Source organism: Mauremys reevesii, linkage group 2 (genome assembly GCF_016161935.1).
Source record: "Mauremys reevesii isolate NIE-2019 linkage group 2, ASM1616193v1, whole genome shotgun sequence".
Classification (NCBI taxonomy): domain Eukaryota; kingdom Metazoa; phylum Chordata; order Testudines; family Geoemydidae; genus Mauremys; species Mauremys reevesii.
The window spans coordinates 30,669,262-30,686,586 of record NC_052624.1 but is presented as its reverse complement, the minus strand read 5'-3'; the positions used below and the strand labels follow the sequence as shown (position 1 = coordinate 30,686,586).

The 17,325-nt window shown below is 39.2% G+C and overlaps 1 protein-coding gene across 5 annotated transcripts in view; it reads left to right on the top strand.

The window, feature by feature from the left end:
* The window catches only part of SVIL (supervillin), a 223,454-nt gene that overhangs the window by 127,200 nt on the left and 78,929 nt on the right, over positions 1-17,325 (top strand). For 3 of the 5 annotated variants that reach the window (XM_039522304.1, XM_039522305.1, XM_039522303.1), the window contains 2 exons: positions 7,503-7,569; positions 14,539-14,630. Coding sequence is in view for 3 of the 5 variants with exons in the window: in XM_039522303.1 (XP_039378237.1) it covers positions 7,503-7,569; positions 14,539-14,630 (159 nt within the window). In the remaining 2 variants the exon portion in view is untranslated. Of the gene's footprint in view, positions 1-4,471; positions 4,548-7,502; positions 7,570-14,538; positions 14,631-17,325 lie in introns of those variants that run through there. The other 2 variants (XM_039522306.1, XM_039522302.1) reach the window with 1 other exon arrangement.

Below are 17,325 nucleotides of genomic sequence, written 5' to 3'. Positions count from 1 at the left end.
TGGCTCTTTATAAATATATCAGAGGGATTAATATTAGGGAGGGAAAGGAATTATTTAATCTTAGTACCAATGTGGACACAAGAACAAATGGATATAAACTGGACACTAGGAAGTTTAGACTTGAAATTAGACGAAGGTTTCTAACCATTAGAGGAGTGAAGTTCTGGAACAGCCTTCCAAGGGGAGTAGTGGGGGCAAAAGACATATCTGGCTTTAAGACTAAGCTTGATAAGTTTATGGAGGGGATGGTATGATGAGAGAGCCTAATTTTGGCAATTAATCAAAGATCAATTGCCAAATTATCAGCAGGTAAGTATGCCCAGTGGTCTGGGATGGGATGGGTTGGGATCTGAGTTACTACAGATAATTCTTACCTGGGTGCTGGCTGGTGAGTCTTGCCCACATGCTCAGGGTTTAACTGATCGCCATATTTGGGGTTGGGAAGGAATTTTCCTCCAGGGCAGATTGACAGAGGCCCTGGAGGTTTTTCGCCTTGCCCTGCAGCATGGGGCACGGGTCACTTGCTGGAGGATTCTCTGCAGCTTGAGGTCTTCAAACCACAGTTTGAGGACTTCAATAACTCAGACATAGGTTAGGGGTTTGTTATAGAAGTGGATGGGTGAGATTGTATGGCCTGCATTGTGCAGGAGGTCAGACTAGATGAGCATAATGGTCCCTTCTGACCTTAAAGTCTATGAGTCTGTAAGTGAAAAGGATTAAACATACTTCCCATCAAGGGATGATCTCATGTCAGGAGATATTATCCCAGGGTAGAAATCCTGCATAAATTACCTTCACTAAGGAAAAATGAGAATAGCACTTGCCAATATATATGGAGGGAGGGGATGATGAGGTGTATGTGAGGTTGGTTGATGCCATCAACCCACAATATATTTTATTTTAAAAAACAGTGTGCAGTCTTGCTTGAACATAGTGTGGATAATCATTTTCTGTTTAACGTACCACAGGACAAATACTTTAATTTTATATAACTTTATTTTGGGGGCTGGTAGCTGTGTTGTGGTTGGTTGTTTTCTTTCTTTCTTTTTCTTTCTTTCTGGAAACATTAGGAAAAAATGCCAACTTTGTCCTGAATTTGTGGTGGTTTGGTTTTGTTTTGCTCTTGTTGCATGTGGCCACGGTCCCCAGAGTCGTGTGATTGTGGCACAATCTAAGATGCCATTTTACAATGTAGCATCTAGCCCTCGTGATTGCAGAGAAAGGCTTGAGAACAAACTTCCAAGAACTAAAACTCAACATTTAATATTTTTTAAAATGTCGTGATTGGGGGTGGGAGTGGGCTGACTCCTGGACATAGCTGTACTGTAAGTTGAAAGCAGCTTACAAGCAGTCTGAGCTCCAGCTTTGATTACAACGATCAGGGTCCCCAAACAAAATGATGATGATTTGCCGCAGTTCCTGAGGGAAGTTACAGAACAATCTTCAGCTGCCAACAGATCTTTCGTGGGCAGTCTGGTTTTGATTAGAAATGTATGCTTAACCTAATTTTTTCATTAACTTCCAGCTGTGCTCATATGTTAGAGGCATCTGACATTTAAAAATTGGTCTGGGGGATGGGATGGGCAAGGAAGTAACGGCAGATCTATAACATAACCTTGCTCTATCACTAAGATGGACACGCTTCTGCTCTTGATCACTTGATCATTTTAAAGGACAGAATGGCAACCTTGGAATATTTGGAGATCTCCCTCTTCATGGAAAGACCGCCCCCCCCTTTGTTTTTTAATGCCAGATGGATGGGTCGTTTCATGGGACTGGTTTTAGTGTAACAGTAGTCTCATCACTGATCCCATGGGCCCTATGAAACTAGGTTTTGCCACAAAGGAGGTTAGGTCAAATTGTGAGTATGGGGGGCAGGGGAGGGTGGACTTGCTCATTATATAGAGGATGGAGAAACTCTCTTGAAGACTGAAGTATGTGTCCAAATTCCTCCTGTCTCTGCATGGCGCCACACTGCTATTGTATTTTAATCCTCTGCCTCCAACAGAACTAATTCTGAAGGACCGGAACAGACCCATTATCCGAGCGTGGTGTGCCAGTAATGTAGGGTCACAGAATGCTATGTTAGAAGTAGTATTCAGTACTGAGATCAGTGGCATGTATTCATGGATATCCTGCACAGAGCAGCAACTGGTGAATAATTCCAGTTTCAGGTGAAGAGAGCTTTGATGCTGAGCTCTAGACCAAATGATCATTTGGGAAAAATCAGATATGGATATTCTCTGTTGCAGTTCATCTGTTCCCTCCCCTGACCTTGAGCCCTCCATAGTAGTTATCTTTACACTCATGAGCTACCCCCTGCATTCTTGAACTGTCAGCCCCGAATGCTGGAAGAGGAAGTCCTACCCACAGTAGTGTCTGTCATAAGTTCTGCTTTCACAGTGGAATTGGCAGCTGTTCTGGAAACTCAGGCTTATTTACACATCCTATAAGTAGCATTTGAACACCATGAGTAAGAATTCATTTAAAATTACCAAGTTCATAGAGGGGTGTTTTGAAGTTATGATGTCCTTCCAAGACTACATATACTTTTTTCCTGCTCATTGTATCTCTACCACAAGCAAGATGATGGCTGAAGTCCCAGAGGAGACTTGCATAGAGGGTGAGTGAAGGAGTACAAGATGCCTTCAGCTTATAGGGATAAGGTATTTGGGCCCAGCACAAAGAAGGTGGGTCCATTTTAGAGATAATGGCCATAACCTCCCTCCCCACTCCACTGTCCCCCCAGAATTGCAATGAGTAGACCTGGTAACCAGGAGATGTCTGGCTATACCTCTAGAACCCAGATCCTGTCTCCTGTATTAAACATGCTACAGGCTGTTTAAAGCAGTGGCTCTCAAACTTTTATACTGGTGACCCCTTTCACACAGCAAGCCTCTGAGTGCGACCCCCCCCTTATAAAATAAAAACACTTTTAAATATATTTAACACCATTATAAAGGCTGGAGGCAAAGCAGGGTTTGGAGTTGAGGCTGACAGCTCGCGACCCCCCATGTAATAACCTCATGACCCCCTGAGGGGTCCCGACCCCCAGTTTGAGAATCCCTGGTTTAAAGAAACTGGAAGAAGTGATAGCACCCCCCACCCCCCAGTCGAGTCAGAAATTACTCCTAAACACCAAAGAAAATAAAAGCAAACCACTTCAAACAACCTGGCAGGCATACATACTGCTTCCTGGTAAACTGGCTGAAAATAACATTTTCCTTTCTTTTGAATGGACCATATATGTTAACTTAGATGTCTCCTAACATTAAATCCAAAATAGTGTCTTTCCTATGTTTGTATTGTGGTAGTGTATAGAGATCCCTATGATGAATTAGGTCCCCATTGTACTGGACACCATACAGGTGCATAATTTATCACAGTTCCTGCCCCAAGGAACGTACAGGCTAAGTAGGCAGTGGCTCTATGCCTGCACACCCATAAACTAACATTTTGTAAGTCTAACACTCCTGACTGTTGTTTAGTCTCCCATTGGTATTTAATCATTTAAGTGCTTCTGAGTGGCGGAGGAGGGGGAAGGAGAGTACTAGTTATACAATAATTGCCCTTGGCTGTTTTGGGTTTGTGTGTGTGAATTTTTGTCACAGCCATTTTTAACACCTCTTTGGTCGGTTGGTTACTTCATTTTACTCCTGAGATGATTGAACAGGCCTGCTTTGTAAAACAGTTATTGCACCCTTCAGAAGAAGTGCTTCCAGACTGGAATATAAAGGATCCTGAAATTCTCATTATTGAAGTCCACAATGAATCCAAAACCTATAAAATCTACTTTAAGATAAATGTGGCAGCTCTGCTGCACTTATTAGATAAATTGTCTTACAGTTCTACATCTTCTGTCTCAAATTAAAATGCGTGTCCGGGTATCTGTTCTTAACTCCCCTTCTCCCACCAGTAATTTTGTTCATATGTTACCCATAAATCTTGGCTGCTTAAACATTCCTTTTTGGCCTATCAGATGGGCAAAATGTTAAGCATAATGATATGATTAAAAGTCAGTCTTCTGACAGCCCAGTTGCTGTGCTTTACTTTGTGTTTAAGCATTCTTTGCAGTTTATTCTGATTAGAGATAAGAAGGAATTACTCCTCTTTTTGAGAGAAATTTATTTTCCTGTAAAAACTATTGGGTTTCTGCAGTATCTTCTTGCTAGAATATAATTTGTGATTTGGCTAGAGCTTTGAAGTAGTAATATTATAACGCTCCCAATCACCACTGTCCAATTTGTTTTAGCATTCATGTGCCTAATTTCTGCTTGTAATCTGATTACTGGGTTTGAGCTGCTCTACTTTGCAGCCTATTGCTATGCATTTACTGTACTCCCTGGGACGCGATAGCCTGACAGCTTCAGTCCTGTGCTATGAAAAATCTCTACACAGTATTGCTTAGACGGGCCTAGGGCTGTGGCTGGTTGAGAATTAGCTCCCATTGTAGTTTTTCATTGCTGAATCCTTTGTTTGTGCAACCATGTTCAGAAATCCTTGGATCTCCAGCTATCTGGGAAATGTTAAATACTCTGAGGAGCAAGGTAAGAGTTCAAAGTGGATCGAGAAGAATGCAATTGATTTCTCCCCATCCCCCTCCCCTTTTTTTAATGTATATGCATACTATTTGTCCTTACATAGAAGCATTTGGTACTTTAGTAATTAGTACTCAGTTTGGCATCTAGTCTATTTTATAATTTCCTTAAAGGTCACTTTTCAAAAATCGGATTAGATGGATCTTCTAATTAGCTTAGCTTGCAGTTGAATTAAGGCCTTTAAATGTACTGAATAACAATGGACTGTCCAGGTTTCCTAAGTTAATATTCTAACTGCTTTTGTTTTTAACCACTATTTTGTAGATTGAGTGGAAATATATTGAATGGTTTAACTTGCAAGCAAGTTCATAATGTAACACTGAAGTAAACATACTCTGAATTGTAAATACAAATACTTAAAATTATTTCTGATAGGATTATAAGTGTGTTTATAATCTTCTTGTCACTGTTGAGGGAACACAATATTGTTACATTTGCAGTGATTTCTCTTTAGCATACTGGACTGTGTATGTTTTTAGGTTAACCATTGAAATAGAGCCATGATTGTTCTGTGGACCTGTTAAGTTCTCCTGAAAGGAGCCTTTTTTGCCATTCTTCTAATGTTTTTATTAACTAAATTTTAAGGTTTAGTAGATTGTGACAGTAAGTTACTTTTTATTACACTCTAACAAGTCTTCCACATGTGAATGAATCACGGCAAGGGGACCCATAAAAACAGCTGTATACCATAAACAATTGTTTGCAGGAGTAGATGAATTTGCCCTCTAAAGGGCACAGCAATTTTAAAATGTTAAATGTGTTTCATGAGTAACAGAGTCCGTCATGCCCCTCTGCCAGCCACTGCCCCTTCCCTCTTCTTCAAATTTCAGATGATGAAAGCTGCTCTCTCTCTTTTTTGGCTGCAATGGGGAGGAATTTTTCTGTGGCCTACATGTGGTTTTTGTACTGGACAGCTGTTTTTGTACCAAATAGTATAAGATGGGTTATATACTATTTGAATGGTTATAAATTTTATGCATGCCTGGTTTTGATTAACCAAACTCGTACTGTGTTGGATTTTTTGTGGGGAATTTTTATCCGCTGTGCTTTTACAGTATTATAAATCTGGCCTTTCTAGAAAATGTTTATGGAATATTTTTTTAAATTATTAATGTAATGATTAGTAAACCATTCGTAAATCTTTGCTTATAACACTTTGTAGCTGGTCTTACAAAATGTCTCTGCTGACATTTTGACATTAATGAGCTTTATTTTCCATGTAGTTAGTTGGAAAGAGAAACAAAATGCCAACAAAAACCAGGAAAGATGATAATGCCCATATAAACTAGAAGAATACTGTTTACTTGTTAACAAGATTGCTTTAAATATTGAATTGTTTCAGTGTATTCCGGTATTCTAGAAAAAGGTCATTGGTTTACATATTTTATAGCCTTTTTATAATCCTATTTAAATGGTCTCCATTTAAATCTATGTATCTCTGAGGCGTGGGAAGAGAGAATAAGCGAGCAAATTTTTAAAGGTTGTACAGACATGAGACCCGTTGACAATATAGCTCTTGGTAACCAGCTACATTAAACCTAATTACACCATTATTCTACTAATATCCCTTGGTTACATCATAGGTTCCATCAAGATTATAAATAGCTGTGTTGGGTACTGGTTACAAACCTGTTGTCCCGCAACATGGTTACACCACAGTACCATCTCAGTGTAGATGGCACATACCAGCTTTTAACCATGTCCTTGAATCATGTTAAAGTGTTGGTCATGTAGCTGTCTACATTGCAAGATGCAACAATCCCTCAGTTATGTCACGGAACAACCATTCTGTATCTTGGTCCCTTGAGACAACTCACTTCAGTGCAGATGGGACCGAAGGCTGTTTCCCTACTAGGAGCAAATCATGGTAGCTTCATCTGTGTTTAAATAGCTGCTAGCTGGTTTCTAGCATAACTTCCCTGATCGGGTTGTTTCTCAGTCTCCTAACCTTACTATTGACTGCTTACCTCCCTAGTGCATAGTATGGGTCTTCAGTATTAGGGGTTCTGTGCTAGAACCCTGCCAGCTATAAGTGTTTAAACAGGATTGTATCTAACACACCTTTACACCCACGGTGAATAAGACCCAAGGATGGAAATGACTAAACGTATTCCCAGTTTATTCAGGAAGATTGTTGGTTGTTGCCAGATACTAGGGGAACCTTTACTAATGTTTGCCACTGACATCAGAATCCATTGCTGCACCAAACATTTACTTAGGTATGTCTGATTTTTTTCAGCGAATGTGCAGTTTTTATAATAACCTTAGGGTCCAACCCATGTTTGTTACAATATGCTTTTGTAACCCTTTTCATCTTCAAAGTAGGGAGGTGGTGGAATCTCCTTCCTTAGAGGTTTTTAAGGTCCGGCTTGACAAAGCCCTGGCTGGGATGATTTAGTTGGGTTTGGTCCTGCTTTGAGCAGGAGGTTGAACTAGATGACCTCCTGAGGTCCCTTCCAACCCTGAGAGTCTATGATTCTATGATATTTTATAAACCTTAAACTCAATACTCCCCTGTTAAGCAGGCAAATATGTCCATTTGACAATCAGGGAAACTGAGGCAAAGAGCCTAAGTAACTTGCCCAAGGTCACAGAGGAAGATGCAGCCAGAGTCAGGGTTAGAATTTATTAGTTTCTGGCTCAGTCTCCTGTGTTTAAACCACTTGAACCATATTTATTTAGTTGTCACAAAGAATATTAAAAACTTATTGGAACATATGGTCTCTGTACTTTTTCTCAAGACTAAGTTGTCACCATTTTAGGCATGCAGCTGTACATATTCATTCAACTATAGAATCTAAGACACTACCATTTCCAACATCAAAGAGTTGAGATAATGATACAGCCATTTAAATGTTAAATATTAATACACGGCTTCTTTACTGTGTTTTTCCTCTCTCGTAGATTTTGACAAAGAGAATTCAGTCAGATTTAAAACCTCAAAACTACTCCAAAGAAGGAGAGCATTAAGGTAAAACATTGTAAAATTCCTTTTATCTTTCCAGTTTCTTGATAGTAAGATTATAACCTGTAATAACCATTTCAATCTATATTGCTTCTGACGTTTTTGAAAATTATTCTTTGCCCTGTAACAACTTGACAAAAAACTATGTATCTAAATGCTTGTTAGTTAGGTGTTTTGAAGTAACTTATTTAAGCATTTGCTCAACAGGACTCTACTACACAAAGTACCCTTTTTTTTTTTCTTGGCTCTTTCTCTCCACCTTTATTGTTCCATGCCCCCTCATTCTTTGTGCATTGTAGAGAAAAGGGGGAAAGGGAATAGGAGGACCTTAAAGTGGGCGACAGGAGAAATCAGAATGAACACCTTAGAGGAGAGGGACTTAACTGTGACATCAAAATTTTTCCCTTTCAAAGAGCAAGTGGAGGAAGTGATGTAAGGAGAGAATGAGAAACAAGAACCATATGCCCAATTTGTGTAGCAAACCTATCTTATGATGATGTATTTCTGTTGTAATTTTAAATCCTGAAGTAAAATATCCCATAGTAGATGGGAGGAAGCAATGTCTGAACACTGTTGCCGATAGGATTTGAATCAAATTGCTGTTTTGCTTCTGGATATATAACTAGGTTAATGGAGCAGCTAATTCAAACATTACATGCTACAGTGGCAGGTAAAGGTTTTTTTTTTTTTTTTTTTCAAATGTTAATCCCAGTTGTCTAAAAACAACTGCCTGCCCAAATATTGTCCGAGGAGAGCAGTACAGCTAGTTTGATTATTAAATTCTCCTCTTATGCCACACAAAAAAAGTGATTGCATTTAAAGGAATAAACTAAAATATGGAGACTAGGAAATGCTACCAGACACATTTGACACGATTCGTGTGGATTCCTGAAGATTATTTTATTATTAAACTTTTCACTGGGGAAAATACTCCAACACTTTTTATCATGTCTGGAAATAAACAGGAGCTTGTGGCACCCCATGATCTTGATCACGCTTCATGAAATATAATTACAAGACATCTTCCAGCCGAGGACGTTGGATGCATTTCTTTTTTCTCTGAATCCTGTGCAGAATCCAGATCTAACAATGGCTTTGTTAAGGAGAAAACAGAAGAGAAGGTGGTAAAATAACTTTTTCAGTTTCAGCCAGAAAAGTGCAAGAAAGGCAAACAGTAAAAATCCTGAGTTTGTGCCATAAATCATTTTAATACTAAAAACTGAAGTGTTTAACAGTAAAGTACTCCAACACGAAAGTTTCTAGTACAGCTGCCCAGAATCAGCACCTAATCATATTACGTTACGTTTTTAGCTTTTTAAGCTTTTGGAATGGAGAATGAATATTGCTAGAATGTGGGAGTAGGGGGAGGGAATTTAAAGATGTCTTTTAAATACTAGATTATGTATAAATCAAGAGACCACAGATTATGTGACCCAACAGAATCAGCTAACGTTGGGGCTGCAACAGCTCTTCCAGCAGAAAATAACTAATGGAGCAAAGGAGGGAATCTCTAAATATTTTCCCCATCTACAAAAAGAGAAAATCAGTGAGAAATAAATGTCAGCATCTTATTAAAACCTTTGCCTCTCATGACCTGCAGTACTGAAACCATTGTTCTTAGTTACCATGATCTCAGTACTTTGAGTTCAATTGAGCTTGCAAATAAACATTTGTATTTAATGTTGTTATAAGGGGGGATTTGTCCCACTGTAGTAGGGGAATTTCTGTATGTATGTAGTTCCCCAGCTTAACCAAGCAACAAAAGGATCTCAGTCCCTCCTCGACTCACTTCATCCAGTACCTGCCCACCTTGACTTTCCCTCCTACCCATGCATGAGCAGACTCACACTATGCAGGGAGGACTGAGCTCAGAGGTTCCTTCACATTTACCTCAGTCTCTCTATGGGCAAGGATTGCCAACGTATTTCACAAATAAGGGACTGTTTTCTTAGCACCCTCACCCCACCACCCGATATTATTTATTATTAAGAATTAATAATCAGTACTCACCTACATTCCATAGGATGATTTCTTGCTGTTTTTGCAGCACTCAGCAACTCCCAATTTTGCTGTACAGAGACGAAGAAATAAGGGACTGTTGGCAACCCTAAACTCTGCGTGGGGATGAGGGTGCCCCTACTCCAGGATACTCCTAACTCCCTTGTTACCCTTTTAACCTGTAATCACTGCCATTCACTTAAACACATATACAGTTTATTTACACCAAAACTGTTTCTTTGGTGATTAAAGAACACCCTGGGAGCGCTGTGAGGAGATGACTTGGGTAAGGGTCAAGCAGTCTCTAACATGCAATAAATTTTACAGTAACAACAAATTTACGAGTCCGGCAAAGTCTTCCTGGACCTGGATGCGCTGCTGTGATGCTGCTGGTGTAGCACTGCCCCAGGACCCGTTCTGCCCTCCTGTCAGGCCACGTCCCCCTCTGGCTCTGGCACTTGATGCCCTCCATCTCTTCCTCTCTCCCTAAACCAGCGCACATGACTCTGCTGTATGAGCAGGAGACTCGCCCCAGCACGCGCTCTCTCCAATCTGCTGCTGCTCTCTCCCCAGCTGTGTTTTGAGCTCTATCTTATCTTATCTATCATTCTGCCTTGGCAGCCCAAGTTCACACTGAGGAAGGCTGTGGGCTCTTGACTCCCTCATTGACACACACCCCCCCCCCCCACTGACCCAAGTGGTGTGGAGCGCTGGCCTCCCCCATTAGCCCTGGGGACTGTCAATTTCAGGATCCCAAGTCCTCTTTGGCCATTTTCCTTTCTCCTGGAATTGGGAAAGGGCCAACCAAAAATCCCCTCACAGATTTCAGTGAGAGGCCCCTCACGCAGTGCTAAGTTGTAAATACATCTGTACTTTTTCAGGACTACTGTATTTCTTTATGCCACATTCTTTGGATAAATTGTATTGTTTTTAAAGAGCAATATCTTCCTTTTTGCCTTTTACTGTTGGTATAGACGTGCTGTCTGGATAAAGCAGTACGGGGCATTGATTTGATTAAGTAAATGTTTTTGAACTAGTCAGATGGCAGCATGATGAAAAAGGGACACGTGTTCCCAGAGCTCCCTCATCAACTTACTATTAAACCTGCCTCAAAATTCTTTATGCGAGCTGAAGCTACCTGACGGGCATGCTGCCACACCAGTTTACAGCACACATGGTCCTATGTAGAAGACCTTTAAAAGAACAACAACAAACTTGAGGCCTTGAGACGGGGGCTGAGGAAAAGCAGAAAACCCACAGAAGACATAGTGGCCGGCATAGGCAAGGGCTTACACCCTTTGAGTCAAAGAGGGATGTAAGCACATGCTTAATTAAAATGTGCTTAAATGCTTTCCAGTGTCAGGAGTCTATATTGAACTAAACTCAAAGTATTATGTTATTTCACATGCACTACGGCAGCGCAATCACTGTTGTCAATGATACTACTAGCCCTCTGGCCATGGCTCTCAACCTTTCTAGACTACTGTATCCCTTTCAGGAGTCTGATTTGTTTTGTGTACCCGAAGTTACACCCCACTTAACAACTACTTGCTTACAAAATCAGATGTAAAAATACAAAAGTGTCACAGCACACTATTTCTGAAAAATTGCTTATTTTCTCATTTTTGCCATACAATTATAAAATAAATCAATTGGAATATAAATATTGTACTTGCATTTCCACATATGGTATATAGAGCAGTATAAACAAGTCATTGTCTATATGAAATTTTAGTTTATACTGACTTTGCTAATGTTTTCATATAGCCTGTTCTAAAACTAGGCAAATACCTAGATGAGTTGATGTACCCCCTGGAAGATTCTGTGTACCCCCAGGGGTACGTGTACTCCTGGTTGAGATTCACTGACCTAGGGATTCAAAAGTCATGAGTCAGGCTGACACCCAAAGATTAGTTTAAGTAATCAGATTTTTTAAATAACTAATTTTGAGTTTATTTAACTTTATGAATTTTGAGCCAATATTATTCACATTTTCAAGGTTTTCCCCACAGTGATGAGGGCTATGAACTTTTTAAATGAAAGCTGGGATTCTCTTGTAATCAAACAATGCTAGGATCTGTGGCTTAAAGAAAATGGCACGTCATAAGACTCACAATAAAATCAGAAGAGTTTGTCAACACTGGATACATGGAAATATGCAGTGAGCTTTTCTTAGCCTCTGGCAGCTTAAAATGAAAGCCAGACTTACCCCGTTTGCTGATGGTCACAGTATGTTTTTTGAGGCATTAAATTGTTTTACTCCATGCTGAGGTACAGATTTCTGTTATCAACAAGATAATGGGAATCTGAGCATTCAACTTATTAGCTTTCATTAGCAGTTAATGCAACTTGTCCAACCAGCACATATAGTAATTTCATCCTCACTTTTAGGGCAAGCCCTCATGCCTAGCTGTGGCATGTGGGAGACTTTGCCTCTCGTGCACATATCTCATGATCACTTCCTTGCCTCAGGAATGGCCAGGCCTAGCCCTGGCATCTTCTCCTGACTTTCTTCTCCGAGTCTTCTGTGGCTTGGCCATGTGCGATGTAATTAAGCCAACCTAAACCACAATGTAGACACCGCAAGATCTTCTGTCGACCCAGCTGCCTCTTCTCAGAGAGGTGGAGTTAGTACAGTGATGGAAGAACCCCCTCCATCACTGAAGTAAGTGCCTACGTTACAGCTGTGCTGCTGTAGCGTTTCTAGTGTAGACATACCCTCAGTGCCAACTGAAGATGTCTAGATGGTATAACACCTGTATTTTACATAAAAATGTCAAATAATGCTAAACATCTGTATTTCAAGAAATATTTTTCTTATATAAGTGGACAGTCAAGCCTTTTTTTTTTAACAAGAAAAGATGCTGGATGGCCTGCGTTCTAAAAGCCATGTTAGATCTATAGATGTATGCGTGTGTATCTCATAAATGTCATGTTAATTGTACCAAGGGTGTTCTGTTTAGAATGTGTCATATAGTACTGGAAAGATAAATATAACCTGCCATATTGTGTGAAATGTTAACATTAAAGCTATTTATAAGGAATAGTTTTACCAAGACTATTTCAGGTATAAATTAGGGCTGTCAACTGATTAAAAAAAATTAATCTTGATTAATCGTGCGATTAAAAAATGTAAATGTGATTAATCGCACTGTTAAATAATAGAATATTTTTGGATGTTTTCAACATTTTCAAATATATTGATATCAATTACAACACAGTATACAAAGTATACAGTGCTCACTTTATATTTATTTCTGATTACAAATATTTTCACTATAAAAACAAAAGAAATAGTATTTTTCAATTCACCTAATACAAGTACTGTAGTGCAGTATCTTTATCATGAAAGTTGAACTTACAAATGTAGAATTAGGTACCAAAAAAACCCTGCATTTAAAAATAAAACATTGCAAAACTTTAGAGCCTATAAGTCCACTCAGTCCTACTTCTTGTTCAGCCAATTGCTCAGTCAAACAAGTTTGTTTACATTTACAGGGGATAATGCTGCCCACTTTTTGTTCACAATGTCACCTGAAAGTGAGAAGAGGTTTTCACATGGCACCATTATAGCCAGCATCGCAAAGTATTTACATGCCAGATAGGATGACCAGATATCCTGATATCTCCTGAAATTCAGGGCTTTTTCTTATATAGGCGCCTATATAAGGCCCAACCCCTGTCTTGATTTTTCACACTTGCTGTCTGATCACCCTAATGCCAGATGCGCTAAAGATTCATATGTCTCTTCATGCTTCAACCACCATTCCAGAGGACATGCATCCATGCTGATCACTGGTTCTGCTCGATAACAATCCAGAGCAGTGCGGACTGATGCATGTTCATTTTCATCATCTGAGTCAAATGTCACCGGCAGAAGGTCGATTTTCTTTTTTGGTGGTTCAGGTTCTGTAGTTTCCGCATTGGAGTGTTGCACTTTTAAGACTTCTGAAAGCGTGCTCTGCACCTTGTCCCTCTCAGATTTTGGAAGGCCTTCAGATTCTTAAACCTTGGGTCGAGTGCTATAGCTGTCTTTAGAAATCTCACATTGGTACCTTCATTGCGTTTTGTCAAATCTGCAGCGAAAGTGTTCTTAAAATGAACATGTGCTGAGTCGTCATCTGAGACAACTACAACATGAAATATATGGCAGAATGCGGGTAAAATAGAGCCGGAGACATACAATTCTTCCCCAAGGAGTTCAGTCACAAATTTAATTAACACATTATTTTTTTAATGAGCGTCATCTGCATGGAAGCATGTCCTCTGGAATAGTGGCTGAAGCATGAAGGGGCATACAAATGTTTTGCATATCTGGCACATAGATACCTTGCAATGCCGGCTACAAAAGTCCCATGCGAGTGCCTGTTCTCACTTTCTGGTGACGTTGTAAATAAGTGCTCAGCTTTATCTCCCATAAATGTAAACAAACTTGTTTGTCTTAGCGATTGGCTGAACGAGAAGTAGGCCTGAGTGGACTTGTAGGCTTTAAATTTTTACTTTTTGTTTTTGAGTGCATTTGTGTTTTAAAAAAAAATCTACATTTGTAAATTGCACTTTCACAATAAAAAGATTGCACTACAGTACTTGTATGACGTGAATTGAAAAATAGTGTTTCCTTTGTTTATCACTTTTACAGTTCAAATATTTGTAATAAAAATAATCATATAAATCAAGCACTGTACACTTGCCAAAGCCTGGCTTTGGTTTCAGTTTCTTTACTCTTTCAGAGGTGTACTACTTATATTACGTTAAACCTATTGTAGCACTTACATTGATTTTGTTTACTGTACTGCTTCCATTAATTGTCCCATTAATGGGAGTCTGGCCTTGTTTCTGTGTCTCCTGAAATCATGGCAAATACGCTTCTTTGTATCTGTAAGTTAAGGTATCATGAAGTAAATCTCTGTATATCTTGGCTTAATTTGATCTGTAGCTGAAGTGTTCACAGCTCAGTAAACCAGATATTGTTTTCAGTTTTCAGAAAGAATTTTCATTTGAGGATAAAGAGGAACTTGCTAATAGCACAAAGGACATCGATGCTAATCTTTTAGCAGTGCTTCCAAAAGGTAGGTAAAGAAAGTGTGTGTGTATGCACATTGGGTAACAAAACTTAATATAGACAAATGCAAGACACAGTTGAAACTAATAATAGGCACACAGGGCTTGTAAATTAGTTTTCACCTCCCTGTGGAGGCTGTATTAATAAGGGAGGAGAATGATACAGAAATTAGATGCTCGTTTATACAAGTCATTTTGTTAAATCATTGCCTGCGGAGTTCAGTTTTGTTTACCTAACTTCAAAAAGGTCAGACAGAAGCTGAAATTCAAAACTTCCAAAAGAAATTAGTAGAGCTAGATGAATACTTAGTACAGGAAAAGAACTTGCTTAAATTTACAAAAGAACTTTTTTTGGTTGTGTTTGTCAGCCTTTTTCTGTTCATCTTTAGCAAATATCCAGGTCACAAGTTTCCTTATATAAATACTTAGTGAATTTTAAGCTTATGTGCTAGAATATCTGCACAGGGCACAGTACATCTTATTTCGGATGAGATCCTATGGGGGCGGGCAAGAGTGAGACAGTGTTCCCCATGTCCTATCTCATGCAGTTAAACAATCCAGATAAGCATGTGATGGCAATCTTTGTGCCTAGAGCCACCCAAACAGTTATTTGAATGTGATGAGAAAAAAAGTAAACCTAAACTTTGCAACTAGCCAATAAATGCCATCTAAGCCTAATTACCCTAGGAATGTTGCCTCGGGCAACACCTGTGCTTTCTAACAAGGGAAATGGTTAAATTTCCTACTCCTTTAGCAATTCTACCTAAGAGATTTAAAACACCACTGGCTTCTTCAATCCTGATCACAAGTTACTTAATCAATTAGGGAGCCGTAAAAATGCCATGTGACTTGTGACCCTAACACATTTTACTGGGGAAGAAACTAGGAAAAATCCAGATAAATGGAAATGTCTGTCTGCTCACAAATAGCCCTTTTCTGTTCAAGGGCTAACTTTATTAAGTAAAGCAGTGACTTGAGAATAATACATAGCAAGAATCAGGAAGTCACCCACACTCCAAAGCATAATATTGTAGGGCTCAGGATGTTGTACCGTATGCCGCATTCATTTCTCTTTCTAAAGATAACAGCATTTGCCATGGTGAGACAAGGTAGCATGGTGGATTGGTTTGTTGCATCCTGATGGTGCCTGTTTTCCTCTATGCATACAGTTTGTGGCAATACATTTTAGAACGGAACACCGTTTCCCAGCATGTCATTGTCAAAGAACGTGGCTGATCCTGCACCCTTTCTGTAATCACCTTTGTGATGTAAAATCAATATACATTTTTTTGATGTGTGAAAAAAGCACACATTCATTGAACGGGGCACTTTTTGCAATAATTGAGTAACACAATAGAAAAAGGTATTCCTCAAATATAGAATATAAGCTATCCATAATACTACTGAGCTGTAGCAATCAATACCCCCTCAGCCTCTTCATATATACTGTACCTTAATATTTACTCTCCAAGGAGGAAAAAAAATGGGCTTGACAACATGCTTGGAAGCTTAGTGGATTGGGCTCTGGCTGACCAAGAAGGGAAACAAGTTTGGAGTGAAATGGGCCTTTATTAAACACCTTTTCAGCAACTGCCTTGTACTTAAACTGATTGAACCCTCCAGCCCAAGAAACTCTTCTGATCATAAATGTGTAGTTTAAATGTCATTTTATCCTAAAAAGTGATATAGTAACAATGGCATAATGAGGTTCCATTCTCGCTGTGCACTAGTTTTCAATAGGGCTTAGCTACCACCAGCTCTTTTTAATTCACATAGGAACTACTGAGTACTAAGTGTCTTTTTGGACAGTCTAGCTCTAGGTATCACTGACTTTTCAATATCAGATTTGTTCAATTTTCTAATGAAAAGATGCGGGGAGGGTAGGTTTCTAACTGCCAGCTCAGCAAACTCATTTGACACTCTGAGTCAAGTCTGGAATCTTTTATACTACCTGTAATTAAAGGGTCTTCAGTAGGAATTAGGCTCTGTGACACCCGTGCAACCCTGTTATCCATAAGTGGGCCAGCACATGTCCTTGATGGCATAATCTGAAGATGGTGGAGTTTGCTAGTTATGTCTGGTATAATTTGGCCTGTAGAGTACCATAAAACCGAAAACATTTTATTAGTTTATTGGATTTTCTTCAAAACAAAGAGGTTTAATGCATGATTTTAGGATTATATTATGACATATATTAACTGTAAATGGGGAGTGATGCTCTGGCAGATGAATTTTGATCTGCCAGTATGACCAAATAAGTCCATATGCTCATCCTCTGAGGGAATTGTGAAAGGTTTAATTATTTTTGCTCTTAAAACAGAGCTGTAAAAATGTTACGTGTCTTTAAATCTTACATGATTGGCTCCTCTCTCATATCTAAGAGACTTATAGCCAAAACATGAAGGTGCTGCTACCTTAGCAGGAAGCTTGTTCCTTCCTGAATTTTTCAGGATTTTCAAAAAGCATCCAATACGATTTTTTTTTTTTAAATTTGGCCTATCATCTTTTGTCCTTGAATGACATGTAGCTGCATTAGAAGATGAGTACTGCATCTGCTGAAATGGTCAGTTTGGTATGACAGGGTAAATCCTGCTTGGAAGATTGATAGCTGTCGAAGCGAAGATAACTTCTAAGAGTCTTCAATAGAGGATAACCCATTTAATGTCCTAACCAACATTCTAAAATAGGTTCTAATGTTAAAGG